The sequence below is a fragment of the Photinus pyralis genome, unplaced genomic scaffold (genome assembly GCF_008802855.1).
Source record: "Photinus pyralis isolate 1611_PpyrPB1 unplaced genomic scaffold, Ppyr1.3 Ppyr1.4_LG3a, whole genome shotgun sequence".
Lineage (NCBI taxonomy): Eukaryota > Metazoa > Arthropoda > Insecta > Coleoptera > Lampyridae > Photinus > Photinus pyralis.
In genome coordinates this window covers 19,674,251-19,693,263 of record NW_022170509.1, presented here as the reverse complement: position 1 = coordinate 19,693,263, position 19,013 = coordinate 19,674,251, and the positions used below count along the sequence as shown (strand labels likewise).

General features: G+C 35.5%; 1 protein-coding gene and 1 long non-coding RNA gene across 6 annotated transcripts in view; one reads left to right on the top strand and one right to left on the bottom strand.

Annotated features, from left to right (window-relative positions):
• Positions 1 to 1,398: 1,398 nt before the first annotated feature.
• On the bottom strand, positions 1,399 to 3,617 carry LOC116165384. Of its 2 annotated transcripts, XR_004144136.1 has the most exons (4): positions 3,370 to 3,617; positions 2,118 to 2,297; positions 1,783 to 1,990; positions 1,399 to 1,726 (listed from the first exon to the last, which is right to left on the bottom strand). It is a non-coding gene; the product is annotated as an uncharacterized LOC116165384 (long non-coding RNA). The 2 variants fall into 2 exon arrangements; XR_004144135.1 differs by having other exon boundaries at positions 2,118 to 3,614.
• A 957-nt stretch (positions 3,618 to 4,574) lies between these two features.
• LOC116165382 (inositol 1,4,5-trisphosphate receptor) overlaps positions 4,575 to 19,013 on the top strand; it is a 41,550-nt gene continuing 27,111 nt past the window's right edge. For 3 of the 4 annotated variants that reach the window (XM_031479774.1, XM_031479773.1, XM_031479772.1), the window contains exons 1-14: positions 4,575 to 4,732; positions 4,905 to 5,047; positions 8,921 to 8,991; positions 9,041 to 9,156; positions 9,211 to 9,297; positions 9,609 to 10,627; positions 10,671 to 10,836; positions 14,439 to 14,585; positions 14,638 to 15,404; positions 15,563 to 15,713; positions 15,765 to 15,912; positions 15,986 to 16,015; positions 17,201 to 17,379; positions 17,435 to 17,767. In XM_031479774.1, the coding sequence (XP_031335634.1) occupies positions 4,953 to 5,047; positions 8,921 to 8,991; positions 9,041 to 9,156; positions 9,211 to 9,297; positions 9,609 to 10,627; positions 10,671 to 10,836; positions 14,439 to 14,585; positions 14,638 to 15,404; positions 15,563 to 15,713; positions 15,765 to 15,912; positions 15,986 to 16,015; positions 17,201 to 17,379; positions 17,435 to 17,767 (3,309 nt within the window). In that variant the 5' untranslated portion in view covers positions 4,575 to 4,732; positions 4,905 to 4,952. The remainder of the gene's footprint in view (positions 4,733 to 4,904; positions 5,048 to 8,920; positions 8,992 to 9,040; positions 9,157 to 9,210; positions 9,298 to 9,608; positions 10,628 to 10,670; positions 10,837 to 14,438; positions 14,586 to 14,637; positions 15,405 to 15,562; positions 15,714 to 15,764; positions 15,913 to 15,985; positions 16,016 to 17,200; positions 17,380 to 17,434; positions 17,768 to 19,013) is intronic. The other variant, XM_031479775.1, reaches the window with a different exon arrangement.

The following is a 19,013-nucleotide window of genomic DNA, read 5'->3' as shown; positions in this document are numbered from 1 at the left end:
TCAAACAATTATTTTAGATCATGTAATTGCATCTAAAACTATGAACTACAAATTAATTAGTTATTTTCTAAGGTAATTAAACATGCTTTGGGGAAACAAGGGCGGTGAATAATTTAAGAATGATAACGATAGAAACTGTTCACTTCTTGATCTGTTTTTAGGTGATCTGCAACTGCATCTTTATACCACATTTCATTTTGATAATTTATTAGAGATCAAAATTAATAAAAATATAGCAAAAGTGGCAATGTTGGGTCAAATCTGAGGCATACAAATTTCAAAATTAGAAAGATGACCGGCTGCATCCCGCTGGATATGGATGACGAAGGAGACACTGTGTTTCGCTTTCCTCCCTTCCCTTAAATTAGGTATTTTTTTACTATCTTGTAGAAACATCCAAAAATTTTAACCTAAGAAGACGTACCATTCTAAATCCTACTTTACTTAGCCATTACAAATGTATGAAACTGCCAATGTCGTTTCCCCATTTTGTAGGATGTGAAAATTCATTGTTAATATTAAACGTAAATTGTATTATGTAAATTCATTTAGTTCATATATTGAGTGTGTTTTTAATGTTTTTGTAAAGGATAGGTGCATTTAGGTTCGAGTATTAAAATATGATCTTTATGTAAAACAGAATATAAAAATGTATAATTTCTGTTTGTTATAACACAGAGAAAATTATTTTTATATAAGCCGATATTCCATTAATTTCACTGTATTATAACCCATAGTGATAAGACAAACTAAGTGTATAATTATTCACTGTTTTTAATAAGATAGCTATATAAAAAGCTTTTCCTCGATTTGTATACAGTTTGTGTTATTGCCTAGTTAAATATGTTTTTATTTATGTGTCTCGTGTTAGCACTCTTAGAATATAATTTTATGAATTCCTGGTTTACTGTGCATATAATTTTTTGGTGGTGTAGCTATGATGAAATGAAAGAAATTAACTTCTGGAGGTTCCTCAAATACTAGTTCTTTATATAATATATTTTTAAAAAACGTAATATAGATATATATTTTGCAAGTGTTTTAAAGGAGACACTTTAGATTTCGATAACTCGTAACATTTCAATGCTGTGATTTGATGATCCTCCAAGGCATGGCTGTGTTTACATACTTATTTAACATATTTGAGGGATCCACCATTGAAGTCCTGCCTTCTCGCTGCCAATTTTAAGCTGCGTCACTGAAATGCTTTTATATTACAAAATAATTTATAAATTACGCTGTAATACAAATCACGTCGTCCATATATATGTTGAACTCCTATTTGTAAATTTTACTAATCATTTTGTTGTGAGTAGGGGGTGTGGTAGTAGTATTTAACAATAAATAATATCATTTTCTAGTGTTCTTAACCGCCAGGTACATCACCAAGTTCACATTACAGCTTATTCGTCAGATGGTAGGCACCTACGCTTCGTCTAGGTACCGATATGGGTTGTAAAATATATGTTCGTCAAAGGACACCTTTATTAATAAATGTAGGCACGTTAAGGCATAATTATGTTTACTTCTTTTAATAATGTGCATTGAAAGTATGTACATACAAAATATGAACTAAATATGGATGTAGAAAAGACCTCCCACCAGCCGGACCAAAGTTTTTCTCCCATTTGAAGGGGCAATTTTCCCTCAATGGCCTAATCTAGTGGATCGACTTCATTAATGACGCTCTCTCGTAGGAAACTATGATTTCAAATCTCCATATAATCTAAAAAAGAACAGACTGGTTTTCAGAACTATGAGTATGATGTGTTGCCTACCTACCAGCCAAAATAATATTGTGCCATTGATTCAATGATTGTGCTTTCCCAGTTTCCCTTTTATACTCTACGTCTTCGATTATGCGAACCATATGGAGTGAGTCTCATTTGTCTTGATACGGTTCAGGAAAAGAAGAGCTGCCTTCACATCCGTAGTCTATATTCAAAGCTCTATGCACAAACCCAACAAATGTTGCAGCATTTCAATGAATCTAAATTCAATGATAATATGAGGAATTTTATGCAACATTTTGGCATAATATATTGGTTAAACAAAAAAGCATAATGATACTTTAACAACAAATAATAATGATTTGTGATCTCTTGTTGCAAGCTTACCGAAATCACAAGCGTTGATAGGCATTCGTACTCCATCATTAGAGTTGCTTTCGAAGCTCTACATAGATGTTAGTTTGAGTCTGTTGTTTGCTCCTCTACTTATGGAAAATGGTGTTGATTATCTCCCACTGGAAATTGGTATTCCACTAACTGCTGTTTGCGGAGACTTGGTTGAGGATTCTGTTGCCAACAAAAAAACGAAAATGACGATTTTCAACATGATGACCATTATCCTATAAGCATTTTATTTCCTACAAAAAGGAGCGAAGAGGTGCGTCTCCAGAAAGAGATAATTACAAACGCCAATTGGGAAGGAGCTGAACAGAACGCCGAACTCAACAAACCGTCAGGGCTTAAACTGCCAAGATGATTGAGGTAAAGGAGGAAATCGTTGTCAGGATCATGCTGAGAAACTTGTAGGCACAAAACAGCTGTAAAAGCATTTATAAGCGATTTTTTACTGGATTTTTTACCTAAAACAACACTCAAGGTTTTAAATAGTCTGCCGTACCATCCCTTGGTCTAAAATAGGCTGAAAGGCTATCCGCAACCGAAATTAGAACTAAAACTAGGCTGACACGCCTCTATGAGCAATGCAACGTATTTGACTGCAATGTTAAGATCTAATTTTACTTCGATTCTCCTTTACTCTTGTTTTTCCTTTATATACTTTCTCATTTTGGCCTTCCGATCGGCATGTTCAAGACCATAATTTTTCCCAATGACCACACAGGACCTACCAACGACACCGGCAGTTCAATTTCAATCCCAGTTCCATAATTTAAACCTCTAGAGATTGATATAATGCTGTACATGTATTTTTGTCTCCCACCTCCTGCCGCGCAGTAGGTTTGGTACAACCAGTATGTAGGTTTGAGACCATTTTGCCTCTGAGTACCTACACTCTCTCTACACTATTTTTAGTCAATGGTTCTAGCACTAAGGTTCTAGGTAGTGTTGAATCCCGTCTGGTTATACAGACCTGATCTCCTATAGTAACGACTTACCCATTCTGATAGTGTGTCTGGTTCTAACATTATAGGTGATGCCATTGTTTTTAAACAATGATGATACCTAATTATGTCATGTGCCAGGTTTTAACGTAATACATCACTATTTGTGGCAGCTTATCTCCTATATAAAATTTTGAAATAAAATAGCAAAGGAGTCTGTCAAATCTTAATCCAAAATTAATGCCATAAGTTAAAACGACACCAAAGGTCTTTAGCTTCGTAGTCTTATAGGTACTTACATTTCATCAGTAGGTAGTTTTTCACACTGTTTAGGGTCATCCAATAGGTATGTCTCTTCTAGGTGTACCAAATTGTAATTATCACTATTGTATTAACTGCATCGGAACTTAAGAAAAGTAATGCTCGTTTAGATGTTAAAAATATAAACAGCTAATTAGCATTCCATAATTAATCTTTCTATTATATCAAATTAACCATGATAATGAATTAGCACCGTGATTGTAAATAACCGCTAGTTTGATTAGATTTGAGTTCATTGTTGGTTCTAAATGAGAGTATATTTTGTTTTTATACATCAAATCTTCCACATTATTTTTGATGTACCTAAACGAGAAAAATTTCAAAAGATCCTGTTTCGGGGGTAAGTAGAGTAGAATACAAATTTAAGTGTATATTTATCCATATTGTCCGAAAGCTACCGCACTAATTTATGCGTTGCGTGTCTGTACCTAAAGGACAAATAGTAACTAAAGTGTAGATTTAATTTCCCAAAAATAAATATTATTTCAATGCAATTTTAAATTTATTTATTTATTATTTATTTGTCATTGCCATTATGTTCGTCGAAAGTGACTAAGCTGAGGGCTGAGGCAGATCAGTGTCATGTGATGCCGTGGTAGGACGGACAGACATTAGATAGTCCATAGGGTGTATCAAGTTAAACTAATCTCGTGGATGGTGGGCAGTGGGCTTCTTTTAGGTCTAGTTGTGTGGAGCCGCGTTTGGCCCATTTAAATGCTAACTTTCTTCTACAATCTATGAGAAATTTGGATAAAAGGTGATGGGCTTAGATCATAATGATCTAAGGTGATGGGTTGGTAAAGAAATCCGATACAATTGAATACCAAAAGATCCTCGAAATCCTCACGCATCTACTATGGCGAGCTGAAAATCAATAGCGATCCTTAAGAACATATGTACCATATTTCAAAGCGATCGGACGTTTCTAAACAAAGATCGTGCAGACGGACAGACAGCAATGGAAACTTATAATCAATCTCGTAGTGAAACATTTCTTTTTTGCGAATTTTTTTTGAGACGCAACAGGACAGCTTCCCTATAAAAGTGCCTAAAAATTGTGACCCTATTTATAGCAAATTAGGCGTTTATGTAATAATTGTTAAAAACAATTTCAAACTTCCTGCTTTCCGTTTACGGCACGTGCTCATAGAGGGCGAGATTGTGGCGATACCGTCTCTATACCTACCTGCTCTCTATTTTGACTGATGTTTATCAGTTTTTGTTTATATTTTTGCAGTTTTGAAGATATTTTGTAATGTTACTAATATTAGCTTCAAATGAATATCTGGCTAAATTACCTCATCTTAGTGCGACATTTACGTAGTAAATAGACACTATTTTGTAAGTAGATCAATTTGTTGTTCTAACCTATTTTTTTATTTTCAAATTTGCCTTAATTAAAGGGCTTTTTCGGTGTCTTTTATCAATGTTTGACGTGTCTACCTCATAATTTATGTCATATTGTTGTTGTATCTGGTAAATATTTACTCTAGTTACAATATTTGTCTTTCAGTGTTTGGTGAATGGTACATTTAAGAAGTCTAAATAACAAATAGGAATAATGGTTGAAATTGGTTCTTCGAGTCTTCTGCATCTTGGGGACATTGTTTCCTTGTACGCAGAAGGAAATGTTTGCGGTTTCTTAAGCACTTTAGGGTAAGTTTGATCTACTTTTATCGCAAACTTTTAAGTGTCTGGAGTTTATTTCTTAATAGCAATGATGCGTGATTATAATGAAGTGGCACTTAATATTAATGAATTAAGGAGCCACTTTAGTAATAAGTGTTGCCTATTATTTTTAAGTATGCATAAAGGAAAGTGTGGCCCAAATTCTAACATTGCGATCATTTAATAATTTATTATAGTTTGCCAAAGACTATTGATAGGATTTAGATTTATGTTATTAATAGAGCTATGCCTTGATCTATTTTTGTAAATCTCATCACTTGTTACAATTTGCATTTGTGTAGGTGCTGGCGATATATGACAGCTGCATCAGAATAAGCCAGCCAGCGTGGACGTTTCGTGTGTGTACTATTGCGGTTTAAAATTACATAGGGCTGGTCATAATCCATCACTTCAAAGGGAACTTGGAAGGTTATATGCGAGGTTGTGTATATATATTTCTACGCACATTCACTTGTTTCACCATTGCTGTGGATTCTAATATCAAATTTTTCTAGGTCATTTTATGTGTTAATTTGTTCACATCACCTTCTAACTTGAAATCGTGAATTGTATAGCAAGTATTTTCTCAGGAGGAAAAGGACAATCAATGATATAAGTAATATCACTCAACTCACCTGCGGTTTAGGCGACCCACATAACACAAGCTTGACGTATATTCTTCATTCAATATGTGTGCAGTTTCTTTAGAAATAAATATCTTTTTCTTGTATCTCATTAGCAACTGGAATTTGCAATTGCACTAGTTTCATTGAGAAAATGATCAAATTGCCTTTATCGTCATGATAATATGATTTTTCTGCTATGGGATCAAGACACCCTAAAATTATTTATATGTATATGGATCTTATTTGATTAGATCTGATTTTTTGTCTTGGTTATGCACCCCCATACACTGACGCATTCCACTATTATCTAATACATTCTTCCAATGCCTAGTGCAATTAGTTAAGGATACTTTTTAAATATTTTTTGTTTTTGTTTGTTTTTCTGAAAGCAGTAATAAACATTTCTTTATTTTATTGATTCAGGATTTCTTGCACATTTGTAGATTAAATGCTCATCAACAACAACTCATCATGGATTGCGTATTTAGCATTGTTTTAAACCTTATGAGAGAAGTCTCAGATCCCCCGTATAGGGAACTCCAGAGTAATGATGCACTCGAATGCACCATAGCTAATTCACTTACCACAGTCACTGTTATCTACTAAATTCATACAGGAAATTCTGGCAATGCTTTTATCACTCAAAATCTGGATTGTTTTAGATCTTTGAAAATGTATTCTCAAATTCAAATTTTCGGATCCTTGGTTTATTGGGAACAAGTTTGTTCTGGTTCTCTCCACCTACCAAATTTTAATTTCGTATATATCCACTTACAATTTACACTAAATTTCAATGTGTACAGTGCGGTTCCTTTGCCGATTCCCAGTTTTTATGTTGCTTGCTTTGGTGACCTGATACTACTCATTGTACTTACCTGGTGTTAAGTAGGGGTAGGCGAAGGAGTCCAAATGCTTTTGAAATTGTCCATAGACTCCTGGTCGTAAAAAGAATGCAGCTTAGTATGGGCAGGGGTAAGATTCTCCCCCACAACCATAGCATAATCCCTCAATCCTAAATCTTAAACATGGGGTTATGATGATGTATAAAATAATAGATTTATCTTGGTATGTAAGAACTCAGTTACATGTGTATTGGACCAAAACAAATATGCAAAATATACATTTTCTTGCATCATTGAAAGATCTTACTATCAAAATCATTTTATGCTGAGCAAGGCCAAGGAAGAAGTCTTTCTCTGTCATATGTGATTTTTAGATAAGTTTTGATTAATTTCAGCTTACAGAAACTGTCGGCGCTCGCTGAAGAGTAGTAAGATTCATTGAAGGTAAGTTTTGATTAATTTCAGCTTAACAAAAAAAAACGGGCCGGCCGTGTCGGTGCACACAGCTGTCAGTTTTAACGTGAAATATCTGTGCTTTATCAATAGGAATTATAGGAATTAAGTTCGCACTAGGTTCAATTGCTGCCACCTGCGGCATCTTGGTTAGCGTTGAGTTTTAGGGGAGTCTCCATCCTGGCGAGACTTGATCTTGAATAAAGACCTCATTTGAATATACAAACATTAGAACACGAGCCAGAACATGCACGAGTTAATACACTCTGACTATAATAATAATAATAATAATATATCACAACCCACTCGTACTCAACCCAAACGCAACAACCTTAACAGCACTACAGGCTCACAAAATACTGTAATGTCTCCACCAATAACCCATGCAACAACAGAAATACTTCAAGAACAAAGAAACACCATAAATACAAGTAACGCAACATGCACTACAAAGACAGGTCCATCCAATAAAGTTACACGCCCTAGCACATTTAAAAAACACAAAACTCCTTCTTCACAGAAACACACCACATTATCACAACCCACTCGTATTCAACCGAAACGCAAAACCTTAACAGAACTACATGCTCACAACATACTGTAATATCTCCACCAAAAACCCAAGCAACCTCACAAATACAACCTCAAGAACAAAGAAACACCATAAATACAAGTAACGCAACATGCACCACAAAGACAGGTCCACCCAATAAAGTTACACGCCCCAGCACAGTTAAAAAACACAAAACTCCTTCTTCACAGAAACATACCATCACAACCCACTCGTATTCAACCCAAACGCAAAGCCAAAGAAACACTTACACAATAAAATCCATTTATTAAAATTACAGGAATTATTATAATGATTCTGTTTTGTTTTCCTCTTTTTTGATAGCGTTGGCTATTGTGCCCATCAATACGTATGTTGGTAAGTATGAATTACATACTATCCCTAGATTGCCAATGCACGTTTTTTTTTTTTTTTTTAAAGGACATAACACTGCACCAGACACAGATACTAATCGTTACTTGATTTTAATCCGTGCGATTAGTTAACCAGGCTAGACCTGAGTTCTCACAAGAAACACCGACAATAATAACGTCTTTATTAGATGACGATCTAAAGGGCGAAGTTCACCTAGGGGCAACATCGCCACCAAGTGTTCTTCATTCTATACATAATCAAGAGTGCCAAAGTGGTGACATTACATTTGATATGGTACTGGCTAGGCCTAGGCCCTTCATCCAATTTGGTTAGTAAATGGCCAAGATGACAAGTTAAAAAAGTAATCGTAAACGATTTTACAAAAAGCGCATTTTGACATTAACAGTCTTTGTCCGAAAAAATTAGTTACTCCAGCCAAATTCGTTTTCAGCCATTGAACCAAAAAAATTCACAAATAAAAAAGTTAACGTATAGAATTTATAAGCACAACTCAATACCGAACGATCCTCGAGATCTTCACGCATCCATCATTTTTACAACACACCTTAAGGGGTTGATTTTTGTTCCACCAGATCAACATAGCTTGTAATACAAATTTTTTAATTTAGTATTAGTTTTACTGTCATTTGAAGTGCCTATACACACAACATTTCATTTAAATGTCTCAACAAATAAAAAAATTGGATTGCGCATGCGCAAAACAAATTTTTGATTCGGTATTAGTTTTACTTTTACGATTACTTAATTTGAACTACCTTGTCCGTTCTACACTTTCGTAATTAGCAGAATAACCTTTCCTAAATGCATATTGCATTACACTGAAAATGGATAGTGTTTCAATGTTTGTTTTAAAAGTTACCTACAACGTTAGAATAAAACAATATGTTAGCTTTAAAGATATATATTATACATAGTCAGAGTAGTATTTAGGTACATTTTTGTAAGCTCTGGTTTTAGGCAATTTTCTTGAAATTCATCGCCAGTTTTGTTTCAGTTTAGTTGATGATAGATGCGTTGTTTGTCCGGAAGCAGGAGATTTGAATAATCCGCCTAAGAAATTTCGAGGTAAGGCTACTCTGACCAACTTATTTCTATTATATGGCGCCCTTTTCAGATTGCCAATTTAAAATATGCCCTATGAACCGGTATTCCGCTCAAAAACAGTTTTGGAAAGCTGCAAAACAAAGTATGGGTTCAAATACAGATACAAACTTATTAAAACGTTTACACGTAAGTGTTTGTTAGCGCTTTTTCTTTATCACTAAATCAGTTTTTGGTGTTAAGCACGCGGCGGAAATAGAAAAGAAACAGAACGAAGGTGAAAATAAGAAACTACTGGGATCAAATGTGCAATATGGAAGTGTTGTTCAGGTGGGTTTCTGCAAATTGAAATACGGAGACATTACCATAAACCGAACACGTTTCCACGACAGAAATACCAACTGAAAACTCGTTTGGTTTAGTTCATTTTTTTGACGTGACTACTTCTTATGGCTCGGTATGCACTGTAGGTTTTTGCACGGGAGTAAAATCATCTCATCGGTCACGCGACTAATTAGTTTAATTTGCCGCAAAAAGAAGGAAACGAGAAGTGTGAGAGAGAAAGAAGTAGTCACTCATCAAGTAGTGCTACTTTCGAATTGTTTGTGTTTTATTTCAACGTCTGATTTACGTCATTGTAGCTTCTACACTTAAAGTCAAACAAGTACTTAACGGTAAATAAACGTTTGCCGGCTTTGTTGGAGAAAAATGCAATGAGAGTATATTTAGATGGAAATGGAAACGAAGGTTCCTGGTTTTACATAATGCCATTTTATAAATTGCGGTCCACCGGTGATAATATCGTCTTGGGAGATAAGGTCATACTAAATCCGGTTAATGCCGGACAGCAGGTTTTGCACGTTGCTGCAAATCACGAACTTCTTGATAATCCCGGTTGTAAAGAGGTAAATGTTGTGAACGGTAGTACGTCCTGGAAAGTGACGTTATTTATGGAACATCGTGAGAATGCGGAAGATGTACTGAAGGGTGGGGATGTGGTACGATTGTTTCACGCCGAGCAAGAGAAGTTTTTAACAATGGACGAATATAAGAAAACCCATCACGTTTTTTTGCGCACGACTGGGAGAACCAGCGCAACTGCGGCGACCAGCAGTAAAGCGTTGTGGGAAATAGAAGTTGTCCAACACGATCCGTGCCGAGGTGGTGCGGGACATTGGAATTCGATATTCCGTTTTAAACATCTCGCAACCGGACGCTATCTAGCAGCAGATGTAGATTCTGATCAGACGATGGATCAAATGCGTGCCAAGCTTAGGATCGAAGGATCAGGAGATACAAATATGTATCACTTAGTGCCTGTCGCTTATTCTAACGAAATTGCTTCTTTGTTTGAACTGGATCCTACCACTTTGACCAGAGCCGATTCCTATGTTCCTCAATCTAGTTACGTACGTTTACATCATTTATTTACTAATTCCTGGGTACATTCCACATCGATTCCTATTGATAAAGACGAAGACAAACCTGTTATGTCCAAAGTTGGTTGTGCGCCAATCAAAGAAGACAAAGAAGCCTTTGCCATTATATCTGTGTCGCCAGTGGAAGTTAGGGACTTAGATTTCGCAAATGACGCTTGTAAGGTTCTTTCTGCATTATCATCAACATTAGAACGCGGTACTATATCTCACAACGAAAGAAGGTAAAATGAGCCATATTGAACTCCAATAACTGCCTTATTATAGAGCAGTCACAACCCTCCTGCAGGATATAGTTTATTTTGTTGCCGAATTAGAGAACGAGCAAAATAAGACGGAAGCCCTAGAACTTGTAGTTACTAATCCAAATCGTGATCGTCAAAAATTACTTAGGGAGCAAGCTATTTTGAAGCAACTTTTTCGAATATTGCAGGTAAGTTCTTACCAACATTGTATCTTTTTTCTTACTCTATGTGTATCCAAAATTTATGAAATTCTAGCACCTTTCAGTTGAGTTAGTTAATTTCAAGTTCAAATTTCTTCTTTCTCTCTCTATATACAATGATCACATTTGCAAAAGAAAGCCCTTACCTACATTTTTGAAGTACCAACGACTCGGCTCAACACAAACCGCTTTTAAGGTGGTAGGTATATCATTTTTTAAATTGGAGACTGTAGTCAAGGGCGTTATGGTAATTATCAAGAATCCTTAGCATTGAGCTAATGGTATCTTAAAAAAGGTTGGCACAATTCTACACTGTAACCATGTGGGTTTTTATCTGCACTCCATTACATGCCATCAATTTCGTGAAATTGGTTCAAAAATGTACACTATATGAGGGTTAATAATGCATCTCATTTCTGCTACTTAAGGCTCCTCTGTAGTCAATGCGCCATATTGGAAAAATAGCTAAACTTTCTTATGAAATGCTGCTTTTGTAGTTGAAGTCTAACAAATTGTCGATAGTGGATATTCTTTGCAATGATGAAAAGAACGGCGGTACTTAAAAAAATTGAAATATCGGTCTTAGTTTTTTATGAAGATCGATGAATAGAAAAATCGTTTTTTGTAGATAACAGCCGTTGTAATGAGGGTAGAAAAACGTACAGCACCAATTTGGAAATCCGACAGTATTTCTTACGGCGGTACTTAAAGATATTATTTCCATCTATTATGATAAGGCATATATTTAAAAAAATATGTTTCGCGATCTTCAGAAAAAAATCAAAACGCTAACGTAAGGATAGGCAACTCAAATTGCACTTATAACGCCTGAGGCGACAACTCATTACTTGAAAGGGAAAACAAAAGAAACTACCTGGCATTACCCTACACATTGTTATGCCGTTCCTAATGATATGGATTAGATAAATTACTATTTATTATTTATTTATTTGAATGCTGTTGATTTGTAAATCATAATGACACGTATTCCCAAGACGAAAAATGGATATCCTATTATAGGTACATTGGAAATAATTTTTTATTTCTAAAACCTTTTGCATCCCATCAGGATGCTTCAAGAAACAAAAAAAATCCTATAATGAGGTACGTACAATACTAGGTACTTCACATATTATATCATAAGTAGTGCTGAATATGAACTCTTGTTTTATAACAATGCTTTCAAACTACCAGAAGCGTAGCATTTTATTTCCCATCTAAAATTATCAGTTTCCTCAGATAATCCAGTATGCGGAGCAGTCAGAAGGGCCGATTCCTGAAAAATGTGGTGTAAACGATTTTAACGTTTTAAATGGTCCATTTGGGTCCAAATAACATGTATTTGAAGAGTGCACACCAATTTTTTTCCGGCACAACTTTTGGCAGCCAAAAAACCTCAAAACGTTCGAACTTTTTTCAATTTTTCGCTTAAAACTCGAAAACGGTCCATATTTTATGAATAACACTTCTTTAGTAAATTAAAGAAAACAAAATTCTGCGTCGATAAAAAAACAAACAAAATCGGTCCAATAGAAAAATTTTTACAAGCGATCAAAAAACGCCCATTTTTTCCAACTTTTCTAAAGAACTGAGTTAACCTTTTTTTAATGCGTTGTGGCTCCTAAAGGAACGATAAAATCCACTACCCCCCCTCCCTAAAGATTGTAGAACATCAATCAGAGAGTTCAAAAAGTACCAACAATTTAAAATTGGACCAATTTTTGAAATTCGTTGGGAAAAATGGGCGTTTTTTGATCGCTTGTAAAAATTTTTCTATTGGACCGATTTTGTTTGTTTTTTTATTGGCGCATAATTTTGTTTTCTTTAATTTTCTAAAGAAGTGTTATTCATAAAATATGGACCGTTTTCGGGTTTTAAGCGAAAAACTAAAAAAATGCCCAAAATTTTGAGGTTTTTTGGCTGCCAAAAGTTGGGCCGGAAAAAATGTGTGCGTACTCTTCAAATACATGTTATTTGGACCCAAATGGACCATTTAAAACAATAAAATCTTTTACACCACCTTTTGCAGGTCAAAATTATCTGCATACTGGACTAAGAGTAAGTCTTCGTGAAAATTATCTATTTCGAGAAATGCGACCAAAAGCAAAAGATGCACATGCCCTTTGCTTTCCATAAAGTTGCGCCCAATAGATAACAAATGACACATAGGCATTTTTTCACTTATTAGCGGAACATAAACATACGAAACGTCGTGGTATGTTATATAAAAGAAACGCTACCGATATAAATACAATTCCCCTTTTTAGTTAAATTCCTAAGCGGGATACGATAACTAATGGCCGACACTGACAATTTTATTTAAAACAAAGTGTCACTGTTCTGCTCATGTTAATGAAAATGTTGGATATAAAAAAATTCTTGCACTTTTAAAAAAATTCGACTATTTATCTTTCCGTTTGAGAATACCTTTTGATGGAGTCCCACAAACTTCACATCAACTTGGCGAATTTTTTTCAAATTTCCAATACTATGTAGCGACAGAAACCGGTAAATGTTTTACTACTACCTACTTCTTTTTTCAATATGGACTGATATCAACTTTATCAACAGGAATATTTGTCCCTCAAAAAATAGGAGGATCAAGTAAATTTTATTTTTACCATTGAATTCAGGGCAAAAAAGTGAAGTCATCTTACGGCACAAAAGATGTTCGGAAAAATTCTCCATGGGTCGTGCATAGATATAAATAAGTAATACGCTAAATGTACAATTGTTATTAATTTTTGAAAAGATAAGGATTTATTTAGAATCAGTATAAATGTTATACTTTTAATCATTGTAACAGAATTTTAAATGTTAGCTACCATTTTTATGAAAAACTTACAATTTTGGTTGTTGTTCACCCTTGTATAATATATAAGTAAAGAAAGATTTATTTTAGGTGTTCGAAGTGCCGGTTTTTTAGGATCTACCATACCTAAGTGAATTCATTCATGCACATGTACCTAATAACTATAAAAATCTATAAATCAGTAAAAATGATTAGAACAAATCACAAGAAATAAAGGGGTAATTAAAAAATGTTATAACAAACAATGCTAATCTAGTCCACTAATTATCTGAAAACCAGGCAATTTACAGAAGGTGTCATTATAGAAAAATGCAGTAAATGCATTGAATAAGTAATTTATTCAACGGTAACAGAAATAGGTATTTGTGCATCTCCAGTCAAATATTGTACAGCTTTTCGATAAACTTGTTTACATAATTAGTCCTTGATCATTATACATGGTCTATTGTGTTTAACAATAAATGAAGAGAATATGCAAAACTGAGAAGGATAGATACATCGTTGGTTTCACTCAAGGAGATCATGTAGCAGTGTGTATTGTTGGTAGTCTAACCAATTACAATAACACTGAAATACAAATTGCCTACAGAGGAGCCTTAAGCATAAAAAGCAGTTCGCCATGCTAACCCCAGCCATTTTTCTGCAACTGCCCCGGTGGTCTATAGCAATTCATCTTCTCTGCCCCTAAAGTGAGTTACTAAAGAACCTAAATGTTGCCTCTGCGGAGCCTCAAAAATTGAAACAAAATGAACAATTAACATTTCGAAATTTATTTTAGGGACCATTTATCGATTCACCAAATGGGGAGCCACCATTTTTAAAAATAGAAGAGTTGAATGACCCGAAACACGCCCCCTATAAATACATATTTCGCCTTTGTTACCGTATACTACGTTTAAGCCAACAAGATTACCGTAAAAATCAGGTGATTTGCTTTAGATTCAGACCTAGTAAAAATTATGACCTGAAAATTGTAGGAATACATCGCGAAACACTTCGGGTTTATGCAAAAACAAATTGGTTATGACATCTTAGCTGAGGACACTATTACGGCGTTACTGCATAACAATCGTAAACTATTAGAGAAACACATAACTGCCGCTGAGATTGAAACATTTGTCGGGTTGGTGCGGAAGAATATGTTCAATTGGGAATCTCGATTTTTGGATTATTTATCCGACTTATGCATCTCGAATAAAAAGGCGATCCCTGTTACGCAAGAATTGATATGTAAGAGCGTTCTTAGTCAAAAGAACTCTGATATTTTGCTAGAGACTCGTATGATGAGAACACAAGTCGAGGTGCAGGAAATTCAGGAGGATGGCATGCTAGAGAGCGAGGATGGGGAGATGGAACCTTTGGTAACTTTGGTCGAGGAGCAGCAAATTATTTTACTGTGGAAGAATCGACAAAAGTCGAGGGCACTGGTAGAGTTGTGCCAGGGCGCCAAGATGGGCAGTCGCGATGATCAAGCGATTTTGGATTATTACAGACATCAGTTGGATCTGTTCTCTAATATGTGCTTAAATCGACAATATCTGGCCTTAAATAATTTATCGCCCCATCTTGATATAGATCTGATTTTAAAATGTATGGCGGATGAGACTGTTAATTATGATCTGAGAGCGTCGTTTTGCCGATTAATGCTGCATCTTCATGTTGACAGAGATCCTCAAGAACCCGTTACACCTGTGAAGTATGCGAGATTATGGTCTGAAATTCCTTCGAAGATGTCAATTCATGAGTAAGTCGAGGAACGTTCTTATTATTTTCTTCCACTCAGAAATAGTATGCATAATATTTTACAGTGTACCGGCTCCCAAAATTATTTAGTCCCCCCTCCTCCCCCCTTCTTCCTGTTGTTATATCAGTTATCGATTGACAAATTGTACCCATTTGTAGTTATGACAGTAATAAAACTCCAGATCCTAACAAGGAGGTAGTGAGGTCAAGGTTTTGTTCTACGATCGCGTTCGTCGAAGATTACCTGTGCAACGTTGTAGCAAAAATGTGGTCTTTTGGTGATCAAGAACAAAACAGATTGACTTTTGAGGTCTGTAACGGATTCGCATTAAAACATCTTTGAAAGTTCTTCATATTGTAGGTGGTGAAATTAGCGCGGGAATTGATCTATTTTGGATTTTATAGTTTCTCTGATCTGCTTCGATTAACAAAAACGTTGCTTAGTATACTTGATTGCATTTCGGAGAACGACTATATGCATGGAAGGGTTCCCACTGGCGATATCGATTGTAAGTAGTATTCATGCCGTATTATGTTTGGGGTACATATCATACTAAATTGGTACTGTTTATTTACATATAGCGGAGGAATCATCTGTAACTGAGGAGAGAGGTACTTTTTTATACAAGTGGGTCATTTGATATGTGTGTTTGCTTCTGTTTTCTGTTTACTTGGTAAATAGCATTTGTTGCTTTAGTTATGTATCGTCTGTTGAGCTTTGTTAATTGCCTTTGTTGTAAAACAACTAAAAGGTTGAACTGTATTGCATTTGTTTATTGTGTACAGTACTAGAGTGGAGTTATCGTGTTATTAGCTGCAGGATGCGCGTCGCCAGAATTGCGAAAGGAGCGAGTTTGAAAACATTGGTCTCGCAAATTATTATTGCAATGAAAATGTTTATTAACTGTTTTTTGGATGTAATTCATCTTTTGTCCCTACCACAATTTAAAATTTAAACAAAAATTGAATTTCGATTTGGAATAGTGCACAATAGATACTAACAAAAATGTTTATTTACGGATTTTAGCGTAAGACAACAAAATTAAGGTAACGTTTATGTACTCGATTTTCCGTCGTCTGTCTGTCTGTCTGTTTTATCAAGATCTCGGCCCCTCGGTTATCTAGAGACTTCGGTTTTCGCTAATTGATAGCTGCTAGGGTCTGTATTTGCCCGTTACTCATCATTCACAGTGTTGTTATGCAGCAACACCCACAAATGGGTTTTGATGAAAAGAATTTTACAACAAGAGGGTAACGAAACTGCTTGCACACAGAGGTATAGAGCACTGCATTACTTCACCTTATACACCACAGGAGAATGGTGTTGCAGAACGAGAGAACTGCATTATTGTGATATGCGTCCTTTCTATGCTGAATCCAAGCAAGTTGTCAAAGGAACTGTGGGCAGAAGCCTGTAATGCGGCCTTATATCTTCTGAAGCGCACCGGAAAGTCCGCTATTGAAAACAAAATTCTATGAACTGTGGTATAAATGAACTGAATATTATGTGCATGTAAATAGAATTTCCGCTCAAAGTTTGATGACAAAGCTTACGGTTGGGTACCGGAACGACAGGGACGGGTTTGTTGTTGGAATAAGCGTTTTGTTGAATTCATAACAAAACGGAATTCAAAGACAGTGATGCTGATTAGCGTCTTGTCTACCGTACTAAATGAAAAAATGTAAATTTGGATTCGTGACACTTTGGTCTACTGCGCAACAGCTCATAACAAAATAACTCCACTCTATCTTTGATGATGCAGAGATCATTCATGTTTACATATTTCTCTTTCTTAGCTGAAGGGGGAGTGTTACGATCTATAGGTGATATGGGAGCTGTGATGACTTCATTGACTCTTGGTCCTGTCGGTCGTGGTGTTGTGACTCCCACTAGTAGTCAAGTGAAAGGTTCACAATTTTTGAAGGAATACCCCTTGGTAATGGATACCAAATTAAAAATAATAGAAATATTACAGGTAATAATTGTTAACCATCGCGACGGTATGGATTTGATTTGACCTCATTTTGCAGTTTATATTAGATGTGAGATTGGATTATCGCATAAGTTGCCTTTTGAGTATCTTCAAGCAAGAATTCGATGAAGCCGAAAAACACACCATAGATCCTCTAACTCATAGGCACAAAAACATTGACTTTGATATGATCGGTAGTCAAGCCGAGGGTATATTCGGCAGTAGCGAGGAATGTGCAGTCCTAGATCTTGACGGACACGGTGGACGAACATTCTTACGTGTGTTGCTGCATCTTACAATGCATGACTATCCATCCTTGGTGTCGGGGGCGCTTCATCTACTCTTCCGCCATTTCAGTCAACGTCAAGAAGTATTACAGGCATTTCGACAGGTAATTCGTCTTCATCTAATTTTTTTAATGAATTTAATAATAATTTCCACAAAAAAGTTAACCAGAATTGTTTTTTTCTTACCATCTGCAATAATTGGTACCTACAACCAATACAAAATAGTGCGACTATAGACTAAAATATAGGTAGAATAGATGATCGGTAGTCCGGCACAAAATTTTTTCGCCTATGCCAGTTTACTGGAATTGCCGGATTAGCTGTTTTATGGGATAAAAAGCATTTTTTTAGCGCATTTCAAAAAAAAAAAAAAATGCGCTATTGTGGCCCCGTCCGTCCGTCCGCTCGTTTTGAGACGCTACTAGATTTTTATGTTAAGAGCTATTGTTCTACTTTTTTCGCTATTTGGTTCGTTATGGTGTCGAGCACCAAGGAAGGAATTTTTTCTGTACCGCTTACGAAAAAGCGAGACAATTTTTTTTCGCGGCTCAAAAAAAGGCAGTGTACAACCTTCCTTTTTTACCAAAAATCGACTGCACCAAAATTTCTCGGGAAAAGAATTTTTCTTATTAATTTTGGTGCGTAGAATCCAAAACAATTCGTACTTTTTCGATCAGACTTAATACTGATCTACTAACAGGAATCAAAAAAGTTTATAGATCAGAAAACCAATTTCGAAAGAAAATTCAAAGGGCTGTAACTTTTGAACTAGCAGCCCAATCTTGGAACTTGTTTGAAATTATGGATTCTACAGGCCACATTCTATTAAGAAAAATTTTTTTCCGGGTCGATCGAGAAAGTTTTTTTTTTTAGGGCCTCAAAAAAAGGCAGTGTAGCACACCTTCCTTTTTTACCAAAAAATTCGAGAACGCACCTAATGATTCTCTGAGGAAAAACACTTTTTTCTATTTAATTTTAGGGGCGTAGAATCTCAAAACAATTCGTACTTTTTCGAGATTAGACTTCTTCAATGCACAAAGTATAGATAGAGCTAGAAACCATTTCGAAAGAAATTCAAAGGGCTGTAACTTTTGAACTAGTAGACCCCAATCTTGGAATTGTTTGAAATTATGGATTCTACAGGCCACATCTTCTAAGATAAGATTTTTTTTTCCGGGCGATCTGAACAATTTTTTTTTTTACGGCAGTGTTTATTTTGTAAAAAAACAAAAACCGTTTTTTACATGTTCCATAATTTTACACTTTTGCCGTTTATTAACGATCCTTAGGATAGATCGATTTATAATGTGATATGCATAATGCTGCTCTGTTCGTGGCTGCCTAGTCTGG